We start from the raw sequence: 15,504 nt of genomic DNA, 5'->3' as shown, positions 1-15,504 counted from the left end.
ACTCAACAGTAGAGCAGACAATAGAAGCCCAAGATGGAACAAAAGCAGCACGCTGGAATGCCCAGACCAGAATGGCTCCTGGTGTTGGGAAGAAGTGGCCCATGGAGAATGGGAGCAGAGCTCATCTCGTGCTGAGATGCACATAGAAGCACACAGGATGGAGCTGTAAGGGTGGTGGGTAAGGGCTGTGTAAGGTGTAAGGGCTGCAGCTGGTTCTGCTGGGTTGTTCAGCCCGGATCCCTCCCCTGCATCCCACCCCTCACCCTGCAGCCCCTCAATGTAGGGATGGTTGGGATTACAGAGCAGATACATTACCAGCGTGGTGAAGATGAAGTGGTAGTACTCCGTCATCATTCCCATTGCCATGGCCTTGGGGAGAGGAGGGAAAGGCTGTTAGTAATGGAAAGAGGGGAATAAAACTCTTCTCCAAGGTTCAGAACTGGGGGGACTTGGGGACACGGTCAGTGAGCATGGTAGGGTTGGGCTGGGGTTGAACTTGGATCTTGGGAGTCTTGGAGAGCTTCTCCAACCTCGGTGATTCTCTGATTCCATAATGAGGAGGCAGTCGTGGCTCTCCCTGTGGTGCTGACTGTGAGCGTGCTTTCTGCAGCAAAACACATGCAGGAGCACTTTAAAATCTCCACTGATGGGAAAGCAACTTCACGTCCCCCAGGAGATGTTTACTTCCCTTGTTTTCTACTGAAATTACTAGGGCAGAATTTCGCTCCGAGGAAGGAAGTGACAGTTTGGAAAGAAGCAGGATGTCAAAAACCACATGTAAAGGAAAGGATAGAGAGCACAAGCCTTGAAATTGTACCTCTGGGGTGAGCCTTCACCCCGGGATTCTTGGGAATGTCTTTTTGAGTGCCTCGTGCCTGTGTTCTGCGGGACTCTGCACAGCTGGGTGCAGAAATAGGGGGTGTGAGGTGTCTGTGAGGCCACATGAAAGCAGAGGAGCAAATGGGGGGGTTCAGGTTCAGGAGGTGGTGGTGGATGGCAGCCTTGTCCCGCTGCAGGCAGCCAGCCTTGCTCCTGCAGCACAAGCACAGCCGCCGTCTGGGTTGGTGGGGCAATAAATCCATGGGGAACCTGGAGTTGGAGCTGCGGGTGAACCCCAGGATGGGATGGGAGCTCCATCAAAGTGAAGGCAGCACATCTGTGCATTGTGAAGAGCTGCAACTGTTTGGAGACAGCTGCCAAAGAGAGCAGAGGGGCTGGGAAGCAAGAAAACAGGCGTACAGCATTGTAAAGTGACCAGAAATGGGCACAGCTGGAGAGCACAGATAACACCCGTGAGTAGGTAGAGCTCTCCCATAGGGTCCTGCTGTGATTTGTTTGTCCAGGAAGGAAAGGAATGGAGAGGCTGCTACTCCTGACAAAAGAGCAAACCCTGCTGACACACAGAAGGGCTCGGGAGAAGTTCCTTCCCTGCAGCCCCCCCCCCCCTCCATCTTCCTCACACTGCACTCGCAGCGACGAGCGGAGCAGATGGCACAATAAACTATAATAAACCACATGATAAGTGAACAGCACCGAGCACAGCTAGCATGCTAAAATAATAGGCAGGAGACAATGAGTCCCTTCTATTGCTTTCTTTAATAATCCCTCCTAGGCTTTCTGATTTCTCTTCATTTTGCATCAAGCAGGTTGTAGGAGAAGTCTCTTTCTCTGTTTGCTTTCCCAGCCCTTCAGGGCATCTATTTAATCTGTGTGGCAGCGTCTTGCTGGGCTGATCTGAGCAGCACTCTTCCTGAGACCGTTTCCCTCTGTCTGATGCTGACCCTGCCACGTAATGGCACTTGGGTGAGAGGAGCTGGGCCAGATTGAGCCAGGAGACAGGGAAGGAAGGGGGGGCTGGTGGGAGGACATGGCTGCCTCCCTGCTGCAAGGAGTGGGGCTGAGTTAGAGCTGACATTTTCCTTGGTGCTCAGCGGTGCCACTTTTGCATTTGTGCAGGATGGCCCCAAGGCTGCCTTAGGAGAGCTAGCACGGATTGCACGCGTTGTACCTTCTGCTATAGGCAGGATTGAGCCCATGTTCCCACCCCTACTGTCCCCACATCCCCCTCCCTGTGTCCCCACGTCTCCCCGCTCACCTGCCTGAGGATCTGGGCTGCCATCAGGTGGCTGCAGTCAAAGATAATGCGGAACTCCCGGCCCCGCTTCATCTCCTTCAGCAGCGGCCGCGCATCGTCCGTGTCCAATGGCAGCTGGCGGATCTTCAGACGGATGTTGTATCGTGATGGGGCCATGATGAGCTCCTGCAGCCGGATGAGGCCTTCAGGCATTGCACAAAGATAAACCCAGAGCGTTACGGGATGGGCTGCCCTGCCCTGCAGGAGGGCATCAGACTACACTTGTTTCCTTCTGCTAATTCAAGTCAAGCTGTTTCTTCCTGCCCTGAGTACTAAGGGTCTGTCAAAGTAAAGGGCAAAGCTGGGTCCTGGTTCTGGGTGGGAAGAGTGGAATAGGGCTGCTCCCAACCTCGGTCATCTCTGTTGTCAAACTGCTTTTTCTTAAGCAAATATGCCCTTGAGGAAGGACGAGCTGTGATAATTATCTACATGACAAATTAAAATCCGCGGTATTTATCATGCACAACAGCAAAAGAACAAAACGAAAATGCACTTAGATTTATGGATAGCGTGGTTCGTAGCGGGCACTTAATCACAACTCGTAACCATCTCGCTGTCCTTAGAATTCATCCCTGTTTTATTGTGGAAGGTACAAAGCTGCTCTGGATGCAGCTGAGCGGGAGCTGTTTGGTATCTCATGCTGCAAGAAGGAGTTCAGCAGATGCCTATCGCAGGCAGGGAAAGCACAGCGAGTCCTCGTGCATGGTAGAAGTGCATTAGAATGTGCCACGAAGGGAACATACTGTGACCCACATTTGCAAAACAGGAATGTCAAACTGTGTTCTCATCAGCCCTCCCCTAAAGAAACCATTTGGTTTAGTGGAATGAGGTTGGACAGGCTCTCCAATGCGTCTTTTGTTTCTGCTCTTTTTCAATCTATGGGGCTGTGCTGCTCTTTGCTTTGTTTAACCATCAATAGAATTCTTTAAGTGAAAAACTTTGCCAGCTATTTTCTTTTTCTTTACAGAATTAGCCAGAAAACAACAACAAAAAAAACCTTTGCAGAACAGCCTTGTTTTCAGTTGGGAAAGTGCATCCCCAATGGCAGCCATGGAGCTGGGCCAGGCACTGCCCCACAGCTCTGATCCCCCCCCCATCCCTCTGTCCCAGCCTTGGCTTCCATGTGCCCAAGGATGGAAAGCTCTGGGATGGACCCCAGGACATTCTGCACACTGTGATGTTTGGCTTCCAAAAGGGCTCCTGGGAGCACTCCCTAAATGGGGCTTACAATAAGAAATCTCCCAGATTCCCCCTTTCAAAGCAACCTACCTGTGCTGTCATCGTAAACCACAGTGGCTGACCTCCATTTCAAGTACTGCACCAGGTCCAGAATGGCATGGCTGAGGGAGGCATAGTCGGGATAAAGGTTGACATAGAAAGTGTCCTTGTTATCCAACGGGTGGTGCTTCCACCGGAGCTGGATGTGTGGCACCTCCAGGGCATTGCAGATGGACTGCACGGCGTTGGTGCAGGAGCCTTGGGATGGTCCAAATATTGCTACGACACCGAGAGCCAGCTGGTCACAGGCTGCAAGGGGGGGAGAGGCCATCAGCAGAGCGAGGCAGCGTTGTGGGGTGGGTGCAATGGGGGGATGGACAGACTGAGCCATGGAGACGCCAAAGAAAGGCATCACCCACCTGCAGCTAGAAGGCCACCCAGCCACTCCTGCCTCTTTGCCATCCTTTGTGCTGAGCCCCCTCAAGCCAACCTCATGGGGTGCACTCTGGGGCTGACACCCCCTCGGAGCAGCTCATTTCCATTGATCAGAGCTGAATATGCTCCAGAGGGTAATTACCTCTTAATGGGAGTGTGGATGGGGGCTGCCCGGTTAGCTCACCATTAGGGCTGTGTTGGGTGTGAGCACAGAAATGATCCCAAATTGCCCTGACAAATGCCTTTTCCCATCAGTTTTAATAGAGTTTCTTTTCTGCCAAATAATGCTTCCCCCAGCTCCAGCCGGAGCTTTCACTGAGAAATTAAAGCAGAACAACTGCATTTAGGGCTGGAGGCAGTTTGAGGGGGGAAAAAAAAAAACATTAAAGTTTTTCACAGGAACAGATGATTTCTCAGTCGTCTCTGTTGCCTCCCTCCAAATCAAAGGGCAGCGTGGGGCTTTGTGACAGCTCTGCTTCATTGCAAGGCCTTAGGAAAGAGGCTGCTGCCCTGGAAGAAAGGAAGCCGACGTTCCGCACCGTGGAGATTTGAATTGCTGGGGATACAATGAAATAAACACAGCATGGCCTACAGACCCGCGTCTAGGATGAGAAGTGAGCATTGAAAGGAGCTTTGTGAGCACAAAAGGAGCAGTTGCTGCCCTGTGTTGGTGCCTTGGAGGGTCAGCCCCGTGCAGTTCTATGCTGAGCACATGGCCGTGGGGAATGCATCACCTGCTCACCTTTCTTGGTGGCTTCAAAGCTGTCATGGAAGTGGATCCTTTGGATGTCGTAGGTCAGCGTGGTGTTGGGCAGCAGCGTTCTGTTCCTGTTGATGATGTTGGCGGAAAATCTGAAGGCTTGCTCCTCCGCGCTCATCACCTGCGTGTTGGGGCCATCGGTGTACTCAAAGATCCCTCCTGGAAGACAAAAGGAGTGGGATGAAGCCATGGATGCTGTGGTTATGGTGATGTACAGCAAGGGTGAGAAGGCTTGGATGGAGCTGTGCCATCAGCAAGCCAACCAACAGCATTCCCCAGGCTGCAGTAGGATCAGGAAATGGTTCTGCTCATTGGGGTTTTTGGCCCTTACAGTGCTCTTCCCATCTTCCATCATTACTCACTTTCGCTCATCCAAGTCCTTAATTCAGACCAGCAGAGCTCTGCCTACCCCACAGCATATCTGCTCAATAATGCACAGCTCGGATGCATGCTACCCAGTGCTTGGGAGCTGTTCGTGCCATTACACCTCCCTATGGGCAGCGAGCTCATGTCGTGGCATTGCATGGCTCCACAGCTCTGGATTGCTACGTCTTGTCCTCAATTCCCTGCTGACAGCCAACCTAATGGAAGCAACTCGGGGTGGCTGTAAATTATGCACTCGTACATCATTGTGGGCACAGCCCTGAGCCCCACGCAGAGCTGCGGGAAGGCTTACAAACCCTGCTCCATCTTATTAAAAAGTAAACCAAAATAATTAATGGATGAGCGAGATAAGCAAGTGCAACTGGTAACAGATGGGCTCTGGGTTCGTTAGTGGAAAGAAAATCTTCCTTTTCAATTTAAGGTGGACCTGAAGGATTTCATTGCAGATATTGGGGCTGTTCACTGAATGTCTCCAATGGGAAAAAAATGTTTTAGGTCTCAATAATAACATGAGCAATGGGGGGGAGAGTAAAGGAGAGATTCTGGAGACCCATTTCAATCTTATGGGGTCTCCAAGGAGTCACTTATGACCAATGTAGAACACCCAGTAGTGTGGGCAGGAGCCCAGGATGGCCATCCCAGAGCCCTGTGCTCACTGGATCCTGCTGAAACCTCTGGTTATTGAGAGATGGATTCACCCCTATCAGCCTGTGTACTCTGGTAGCTCATCCGAGTTTCATAGGGTAGGGAAGATTCTTGCTCAATAATACACTAGAAACAATAAACAGGAATAAAGTGAACATGAGGTTCATCCTTTCTGTTTAGAGATTTACAGCCCAGAACATTGTAGCAAAGGATTTTTTGTTTTCCAGCATCATCCCGGAATGATAACTGGGTTGGTGTGACATCGATCACAGAGCTGCTGACACGAGGCCCAGAGCTTTCAGAGTTCCTTTGCAGCACGTCTTATTAGGGCACAATACAAAAGGTCTGCCTATGTGGATTACTGCTCCTTGAGCCCAAATAAATTCCCTTTCCAGACATCCAATTGGATATAATAGGTTTTTTGACAGAAACAAATTTTCCGTGCAACTACCCAATAGCTTGAATTTAGTACCAGGCAGTGGGAGCAGGCAGGAAGGAGCCATATATCTCTGGCTGCACTGCTGGGTGCTGCAAACACCAGGACGTGGTGAAATCTGTGTTTACAGAGGTGCCAGCAGCAGGCACCACTGAGTGCTCAGCACTGAGGGATGCTGTGTGCTGCCTCTCTCCTGGCTCTGGGTCTCTCCTTCAGATATATTCATTGCAATCATTATTTAAAGAGCCTAATAACCGGCTTGGAACAGCTGATTAATGCATAATCTTCATCATGATTACATAGCATAACTGGCATTAATTTGAAAAGGCAGCTAATTATGAAAATAATTGTTGCAGCTTTTCCATTTGAGCGAAGTGGGGATGATTTGTGGGATGGCATCAGCTTGCAGATCACGGGGCGACTCGGGACCCCCTGTACCCCCCCATTGCAATGTGATGCAGGGCTCCAGCAAGCAGCCTTCCATTGAGCAGCACAGGGAAGACGGCGGAAGGTCTGAAAACTGAACATTTACCCCCAAAATGAACATAAAGTGGCCATTCTGTGGGCACACCAGAATTCTGAGTGCAGGGGGAGCTCAGAGGGGCTGCAGGGTGTGATGGCTGCAGGGGGATCGGAGCTGTGCTGAGCTCCTCTGGTGTGGAACACGGGGAGCCAACAGGCTGTAAAAAGCCAACAGCAAAGCAGCTTCCACTTTTATAGACTTGTAAAGCAGTTTTATCAGAGATAGTAAAACTGAAGGCCCTCTGGTGTGGCTGCCTCTCACTCAACCACATCTGTGGCTCTGCTGAAGTTATTTCCAAGTGTTGGGGAGATCAGTGGCTGCTGCTCCCTGATCTGGGGCTGGCAGCCTTTTCTCAGAGCTTTTTCTTGTCTCTGCTGATTGCAGCTCCTCCTCCCATTCACCCACAGCACCCAATGCTGCTGTGCAGTGTCCTACAGAGGTTCGGAGTGAATTTGCTGCTCACTACACCCCCAGGAAGGGACTGTGCTGTACCCTTGCACACAGATCCACCTTGCAATGCTGTGGGCTGCTCAGCTCACACAGAGGTTCAGACTGTGTTTGTTTGCATGTATTTCCCTCCCTCCCCTCCCAAAAACAGTGGCAACAAGGTCTGGGAACCAGCCCATAGGAAACATCTCAGTGCAGAGTGCTGCTGGATGCAGCACTGACTGTAAGCAGTTGGTAGAGCAGACTGGGGAGTACAGGATGGGATGGTCAGGGTGGGACTGAGTGGCAGTGCAGGTCACTGGGTGGTCTCCATACTCATTGCTTTTCTGCAGTATCTTAGGAAGGCATGGGGAGCAGCATTGAGTCATCACATCCCAGCAATGGCTGGGATTCTGACTTCTTGGAGTTCAGGTATCAATCACCAGGCAGGTTAAGTAAATGTTTGTCTTTTCCCTTTAGAGTAGGCTAATTGCTCTCCAGAGAATGTCAATCAGCAAATGAGAAAGCGCACTAATTAGGATCTGCTTCATGTCTTCTTATTTTGTGTTACTCGGTCTGACTGGATGGCCACTGACACTGCTGCTGAGGTGGGAATTGAGCAGCAATTCATAATAAGAACTCAAAGCAAAAGGCTGAACCTGTGCCCGGGTTGTGGAGCTCTGGGAAAGGCTGTGCACAGCTGAGCCCAAACCTGTGCTGAACCCAGCACTGCTGCCCCATCCCAACCAGGGATGGTGGGGATCCAAAGCTGTACCAGGAGAGCAGAGCTTTATTCAGCCCCCATCCTCTGCTCCACCCCTCAGCTCTGCTCTCTTGGGTGCAACCAGAGCTGCTTTCAGCTTTGCATGAAGCCGGGTGAGGAAAGTCAGAGTGGTTCAGGTTTTTCACTTTCTCCCCTCTCCCCCTTTTTAACAAAACAAACAGCTCCATCCTCAGCAAGAGCTTCCCTCAGCGCTCAGTGCGTGGTGCGATCTCGTCTTCTGCTCCGCAAAGAATCGCGGAGTTATTTAGCTCTGAAGAACAACCATTCTGATAACACTTCTCTCTCCCCCGCTGACAGTGTTGTTAACACATTTAGACAGCTTTCTGACAGCCTTTCCGTGTGACATCCTGGCAGAAATGCTCGGTTTCAAATCATTCTCGCTGGGTGCAGCTCAGGAGCTGCTGCCTCCCCTTGCCCTGCACCCTGGGCCAGCACTTCATCCCCTTCTGCTGCACCCTGTTTGGGGATGAGCCTTGCACATCTCCTGCCCTCCCCCAGGGGAGGTTTGGCACTTTGCTCTCACTATTGGGAATGGTGCATTGAGGGGATGGTGCTGCCTTGCTCTGTGTGGGAAAACACTGGTGGAAAGCAAAGGGAGCTCCCTGAAGTTGTGTACTGAGGATGGAGTGAACAGTGCCCACTCATAGCATCACAGAATCATTCAGGCTGGAGTAGCCCTCTCAGATCACCAAGTCCAGCCTCCCTCATTCCCCTCATGCCCATATGTCCCTCATTGCCACATCCCTCCAGTTCTGAACACCTCCAGGGGTGGTGATCCCAGCACAGCTTGTGCCAACATCACTGCTCCTACTACCCAACCTGACCCTCCTACTATCCAACCTGACCCTCCTACTACCCAACCTGACCATCTTACTATCCAACCTGACCCTCCTACTACCCAACCTGACCCTCCTACTACCCAACCTGACCCTCCTACTACCCAACCTGACCCTCCTACTACCCAACCTGACCCTCCTACTATCCAATCTGACCCTCTTACTATCCAACCTGACCCTCCTACTATCCAACCTGACCCTCCCCTGCTGCAGCTGGAGGTCACTACCAGGACCTCCCGCTCAGCACATGGCCACTGCAATAGTCCCATATGGGATGGAGGCAACAGAATGCAAAGTCAGTATCACTACAGGGAAAAAGAAGAGCAAAAAACTCCTTATTCCCCCTCAAATTCTTCTGTGTTTCTTAAGGAGCTGCTACCACAGAACACTCCAACCTTGAACACAGCTTCCCTTGGTCTGGGTGCTCTGTGAGGGACCTGGGGGTGATGTCAGCATCAGGGCTATACTCAGTGTACAGCCCAGGTATTTGCTGAGTAATGCCAAGAGATGAACCCGAGCAGAAAATGAGATCTATGCAATTGATGTCCCGTAAGGAGGGATTTCCTCCTGCCAGGGCAGCTCGCCCAGCTCGGCGCAGAGCCTCAAAGCTCAGCTCCCAGGAGACGGCATCTCCCTCTTTCTTCATCCTGACATTAAATATGCAAAATCTTATTTCATTCGCACTGTATTAGGTACTCCATGTCACGAGCGGTGACATCCTTCTCCTATGGATAAGCCGTTTAACGGATGAGCAGTCAAGTGGCAAAGAAATACATTATTAATGTTTCTGGTTAAATTAACTGATTAAGAGCACTGTAGCTAAAATGTACGTATCAGCACTTTAGCCTCACTAAATGAGAAATTAATGGAATTTGGCGGCTCGTTCTGTAACAAGGAGTGGATTGGGGCAGGCTGAAGGGCTGTGTCCAATGGGATACCCGCAGGGATGTGTCTGCTTCTGTGTCCCCACTGCTGGGTTGTGATAGGGGAACAGAAGGGCTGGGGGGCTGCTGGTGTACCAGGGCAATGTGGGGGCACTGTGGGTCAGGGTGGGGGCTGCTTCAGCTCCTGGCACTGCTCCTTGTTTGCACGGGGTGAGCTCTGTGCCCTCGCAGCAGCCCCGGCCAAGAGCGGATCAAAGCGCCGAGCGGAGATCAAAGGCCTTCTGCAGTGCTACAGCAGAAAGGAATTAAGTGAGCAACAGATTTCCTAATGATATTTACATTTCTCATTTGCATAGGACGTGATTAAAATGAAACGGGCTTTGTTGTGGGGTTTTTTTGGTGCTTTTTTAAGAGCAGGCTTAATTAATTAATTAAAAAAGTATCATTGTGGTCTCCTAGGAGTAGATTCCATCAAGGTAAGGGTGATGGAAATGCTGGGAAGAGTTGGATTTATCCAGTGCACAGTGTGGCACGGCAATGCTGGGTGCGGGTGGGTGCAACTCTGGGTGTATGGGATAGTAGAGCTGGGTGCATGGGATGGCAGAGCTGGGTGCAGGTAGGAGCAGAGATGGGTGCATGAAGCAGGAGCATGTAGATCTGGATCTGGTTTTGGTGGGGTTGCCACTGATACAGAACTAACCCATAGTGTTGTCCTGTGTCATGCCCTGACACACCGTCACTGCTCTGCTCCCCAAACCCTTCTGGGGCTGTGTATGCTTAGCAGCTGTCCTGGCTGCACTGCCTGGAAGTGGCAGTGGGACATAGAGGTGTCCCACATTGGAATGAAGCCTTAAATAAAACCCCGCACCCAATTAAAATCAGAGTTCCCGCATGTTAATTAAATTCCTCTTCAATATTCATTGCGAGGCCCCAGCTAATAAATGTTAAAATCCACCTGGCGTGCAGCATCGCAATATTAGGCTTAAGGAATCCAAATTAAATCCTGCACTTCATTCACAATGTAACCAAATAGTGGCAGTCAATTGTTTCCCATTCTCCGGTGGATGCCTCCAAAAACGGCGAGACGAGGCGCGGAATAGCAAACGCGGCTCTGCAAATATTATGACATATTGTTTGTCATCTGCCCTAAATATTTAACAGTTCGGTTTTGCAAGATTGTTGTGCCACCTGCTGAGAATTTGCTCCTGATAGATACGGAGTTTGATTGGCAAACAGAGCTCTGTTTCGGAGCTGAAAATCCCAAACCCATAGTGGGGTCCTCCTGGTTGGCATCCTGTCTGTTCTTCCCCACTCTTCTTAATAGAAAGCATTGGGAGAGCAAAAGGAGTGTTGTTGTTGAGGGCTCCCAACTTTACCATGAAGGGCAGTGGCTGAGCTGCTCAGAGCTTCCCTGCTTCCCATGCAGGGTGGGGTGGGCAGGGATGCAGTTCCATCTCAGGCAGCAGCTCACAGGGAGCGCGGTGTGAATTATTTTGCTTCTTAAATGCTGTTTGTGGAAATACTTCAAGGCCTGACCTCAATCTCATCTCACCAGACAATGAGTTGGAATAACCCCACTGCTCAGCGTTTCGTTGGGCTTTGTACTATAAAGGGAAAGCTGTGGCTTTCTAGTTTAAAGAGACAAAACGACAGCAGCTATCGACGGCGAGGAGGGGAAGGAGCGGGTTTGAAATCTGTTTGCAGGTAGTAGAATCGTGGCTCAGAAGGATGGGGCTCTGCTAAGGGTCATAGAACTGAGCCTGGCTCAGCGTGGTCCATATAAGCTCTGTTGCTGTCCCCCCAAGCCCGCTTGGGGCCATCCCCCCCTATTTGTCCTTTCAAAAGAAGGCAAACTGCTGTTATGTGCCCTCCTGGTGGGCTGTAGAGTGAATGGGACAAGCAGCACAAAGCTGCATGGTACAGCCTGGCAGTGCTGTGCCACCAGGAAAGCACTCGGAAATTCAAAGGGAGGAAAAGGTCTCAGGTTCACTCTGCAGGAACCCTGGGTTTGTGCTGCCTTGGAGCTCCCGTGAGCTGTCTTAGACACTGAAAACCCTCAGCTGATGAAAGGACAGATATTCCCAGGGTGGAAATCTGTGCCAGTTATCAGCCAACATCTCGCTCCCTTCTATGCATTACCTGCCAGCAGCAACTAAAAATCCAACTGGCATCCATGTGCCCACCAGCCCTGTGTGCTGCGGGGCTGCTCCTCCTGGGCTCCATCCAGAGCATCATCACCTGCAGCACAGCTGAGCACAGCTGGGGCTGAGCACTGTGCTGGTTCCCCAGGGCCACGGCAGCAGGCAGAGCACGACACGCTCTCAGCTGTAATTGCTTTTCTCAGGTGGAATAGCAATGGGAGCAGGGAATCAAACCGGTGCCGTGTTAGCACTTCAGCAGCTGGGGGATCACTTATTGCTCCTAAAATGAAGCTGGGGATGGGGTGAGGGGCTGAGCTGGGGGTGCTCGGCTGCTGCTGACAACCACATTTATTTTTAGGCAATAGCTTCTGCTGGTTTGGGTGTTTGTTGCCCCTGAGCGGTGCAGAGCTGAGCAGAGAAGAAGTGGTGCTTGATATTGAGCTCCCAGTTTCAGGCAGGCACTGAAAGCATTAAGCTAAGGGTAAGAAGGGGAATTATTGGCCTGACTGGCCAAGCAGAGCCCCCTGGTACTGAGTTCTTTGCAGCTTTTCTCTCCAGCGATGTTTTCAAATGCCTGCATGTCCTTCCAGGTGTGTGAGCTCAGGCAGAAGCTGCTTTGCGAGCACAACCAGGGAGCTGGAAGGCAGCAGGGCAGCCAAGGAAGTGGCTGTGTTTGTAGCTGAAAGCTATAGCAAATGCTTCAGAACTTCTGGAGCTTATTCCCAGGCAAAGAGCCAAACCCTCCGATGGGACAGAAGTGCGCAGGGCAGCAGAGATCAGAATTCCTTGTGCCTTCCTGCTCAGCAGGAGCAGCCTTGTCTTTTGGGGACACACATAGAATCAGTGAGGTCAGAAAAGCCCTCTCAGATCCCAACTCCAACCCCAGCTCACCCCCAACCCCAAACCCCTCCATGTACCCAGGTGCCACATCCCTGTGGTTCTGAGCACCTCTCCCAGCACACCCATGGCCGTGCCCTTCCACGCTCACCTCGCACACTTCTCATAGCCATAATCCTCTCTATGGTTGTAATTAAGTGTGTGCTTCCCCAACAACGTGAGTCAATTTGGGTGCACTCAAGCTTGTGAGCTCAGCATTTTGCATTCGGGAGGCTCTTCCTAAAGCGTTCACACTGAGCTAACACATTTTTGTTAATGCTTTCAAACGGAGATGAAAATAATGCATTATCTCGGAGACAGCAGGCTTCATGAAACCCCAAATCCTGCTGGTTCAGCCCCTGCTCCTGCTTTGTGTAGCTGAGCCTTAATGCAGTAATGACACTGCAATACGCTCCGGGAGGAGTGTGGAAGCCCTAACGGGATTAACACGCCGTGCTCTTCATTCCAGCTGAGTTCTCTGAGCCCACGGGATCCTGTCTGAGCTTCATGCCGTGCTGCTGAAATGAGTGTCCGGATCTGAGGCGTAGATTTGGGCTCCCTATTTTCTCTCACTTAAGCCAGTGTTAGAAGAAATGAATGAAACCCATTCATTTCTTCCTGCAGAGCAGTTGTAACTCAAACCCTTGCAGCAACGAGGGTCTGCAATCCAATGCCTTGAAAGGAGGCTGTGATGAGGAGGTGGTCGACCTCTGCCTCTGGGTAGCAGCAATAGGATGTGAGGGGATGACCTTAAGCTGTGCCAGGAGGGGGTCAGGTTGGATATTAAGAAACATTGCTTCTCAGATGAGCAGTGATGCAGTGGCACAGCTGCCCATGTTCAGAGCTGTGGCACTTGGGGACATGGTCAGTGGGTAGGGGGGTGAGCTGGGACTGTGCTGAGGGATCATAGTGGGCTTTTCCAGCCCCAGTAGTTCTGTGGTCCTCCTGGTGCTCATTCAGCACCGGTGGAAACATTGCAGCCTTTCCCATGAGGGGGGAATAAAGCCCATTTTTCTCAGCTGTGCTGAATTATCCTGCGAGCTCTCATTCTTTCGAGCCGTGTCACACACCGATAGCTGACGCTGCTCCTGCTCTGATTACAGAGCTGTGCCAGAAGCAGTGCTGGAAACAACGGGGCCAATTAGCTCCTGGGGCTCCCCTGCCACCTTTGAAGTCTGTGCTATTTTGTATAAGCAGGCTGATATAAAAGCAGAGAATGAGGCTTCTTCAGTGTATGACAGCAAGGTGTTTCCTTGAACAAACACCACCAGGGTGTGCAGAGGGGTCTGTGAGTGGCTCATCTCCAAGGGGGGACCATGAGGACATCTGGGGACCAGGCTTCAGCACTGAGCTGCATGGTGTTGGTACCCCAATCTGCTGTGGCTCCAATTGCTCCTCATTAGTTTGCTGAGTGGTGAGAGCTTCTGGCTGCTCCTGTAGGGCATTGTGGTGGCTGTACCCATTGATTAATGATCACCAGCTGGACTGAAGGTCACCCCTACGTTCTTTGTGGGGGTATGAAAATAAACCCTCAGATGTCCTTTCCGTGAGGTGCTGTGCAGAGAGCCCAGGGCCAGAGCTGTAAAAGCACTGCAGTATTGCAAAGCAGTGCCTGGTTATGGGCAACTCAAAGAGAGAAGGTGGGAATGGGGCATGGGAGGGCCAGGGTGAGTCCTGGGAGATGCTGAGAGAGCCATGATGTGAGGAGGAGCTGGAGGAAATTCAGCTGTAAAGTGATGGGGAAGAGGGGCTGTGTGTGTAACCAGGGAGCTGCTAAAGCAACACACCCAAAGGGAAACATAAAGCTCGGAAATTAGGTAATAAATCTCTGCCCTCATCAGAGAAGAGACGGTTCTATTGGGAAATAACCTTCTAAAACACAACAAAGTGGGATTTACGGTCCAATTAAAAATGCGCAAATAGGAGAAAGACAACGGAGGATCCTTTTCTCCCTACTTTAGGGAGAATGCTGGAGGATCTGCTGCCACAGCCCAAACGTGGCTGAAAAACCGAATGGAAGAGCTCAATGACAACAGATTGCCATCATAAAGCAGCAACATAGGGCTGAGAACGGGTCTGATTCCCAAAGAACACGGTATGGGGAGGCTGTGAGCTGAGCAAGGCATGCAGGAGGGGTCCCATGGCAGTGCTGGGGGGCCCTGAAGTGCTTCAATGGGGAAACATGTGGCTGTGGGGCTTTGCATAGCGCTGCTGTCAGGAATGCTCTTGAAAACTCAGTGCAGCTTCTGCATGAGCAACAAGCGCGGCTTTGGCCACACAGACCATCTGGAGCTCCCTGCGGGGATTCAATAAACTCCTTCAAATTGCTTCAGACGTTTTCCACTCTTCTCCACTCATTTTATGTGCAGAGTTCAGCAAGGCACCGTTTCCTGCTCGAGCACCACTTGTCGCTTACATTCGGGTCATTTTGTTTCTCCCTGCCAACGCAGATTGCAGCGGATCTCAGCACCCTGCCCTGGTCACACTGCACTGCAGGCACCCTGTGTGCTATGGGGCCATCCCAGCACTGCTGGGGGCACTGAGGTTGTGCAGCAGGGACTCAGCTCAGCTGCCTTTCCCATAGGACTGCATTGTGCTGTGTGCTCCCCTTGCTGCCCATTGCTGCCTTCCCCCCATCGGCTGCTTGTCTGGAGGCAGGGCACGGCGACCGCAGTGAATGATGATATAAAAATAAGCATCAGGCTGATTATTGGCTTTGTCTGCGTTTTTGCAACCAGATGCTCCATTGTCTGTTGAGCCCGTTCTCCAAATCCGCAGACACGAACGTGGTATTTCAGATCTGCAGACGCTCACTTGTATCTTAATTTTGCAAGCGTACCCTTGAAGCTGCCCTAACAGATGCACCCCATGCGCTGCCTGTTGGCACCTCTCCTACAGCACCATGCAGTCAGCAGCAACCTGAGCCTGCAGGAGCTTTGTTTGCAGCCCCTGTTAGAAATGAACATCCACCCCACCTCTATGCAAAGCAAACAGCAGCATGGCCCACAGCCCTCCCTGCTGG

The 15,504-nt window shown here is 51.4% G+C and overlaps 1 protein-coding gene across 1 annotated transcript in view; it reads right to left on the bottom strand.

Moving 5' to 3' along the window:
• The window catches only part of GRIK3 (glutamate ionotropic receptor kainate type subunit 3), a 65,356-nt gene that overhangs the window by 28,086 nt on the left and 21,766 nt on the right, over positions 1 to 15,504 (bottom strand). Inside the window, exons 2-5 of the mRNA XM_015883756.3 lie at positions 4,530 to 4,706; positions 3,404 to 3,661; positions 2,096 to 2,277; positions 316 to 369 (exon numbers count right to left, since the gene is read on the bottom strand). Coding sequence (XP_015739242.2) covers positions 316 to 369; positions 2,096 to 2,277; positions 3,404 to 3,661; positions 4,530 to 4,706 — 671 coding nt within the window. The remainder of the gene's footprint in view (positions 1 to 315; positions 370 to 2,095; positions 2,278 to 3,403; positions 3,662 to 4,529; positions 4,707 to 15,504) is intronic.

Source organism: Coturnix japonica, chromosome 17, assembly GCF_054131305.1.
Source record: "Coturnix japonica strain WE chromosome 17, WE-NBRP24, whole genome shotgun sequence".
Taxonomy (NCBI): Eukaryota; Metazoa; Chordata; class Aves; order Galliformes; family Phasianidae; genus Coturnix; species Coturnix japonica.
Note: the sequence above shows the minus strand (reverse complement) of the source record. Positions and strands in the feature narration are given on the sequence as shown.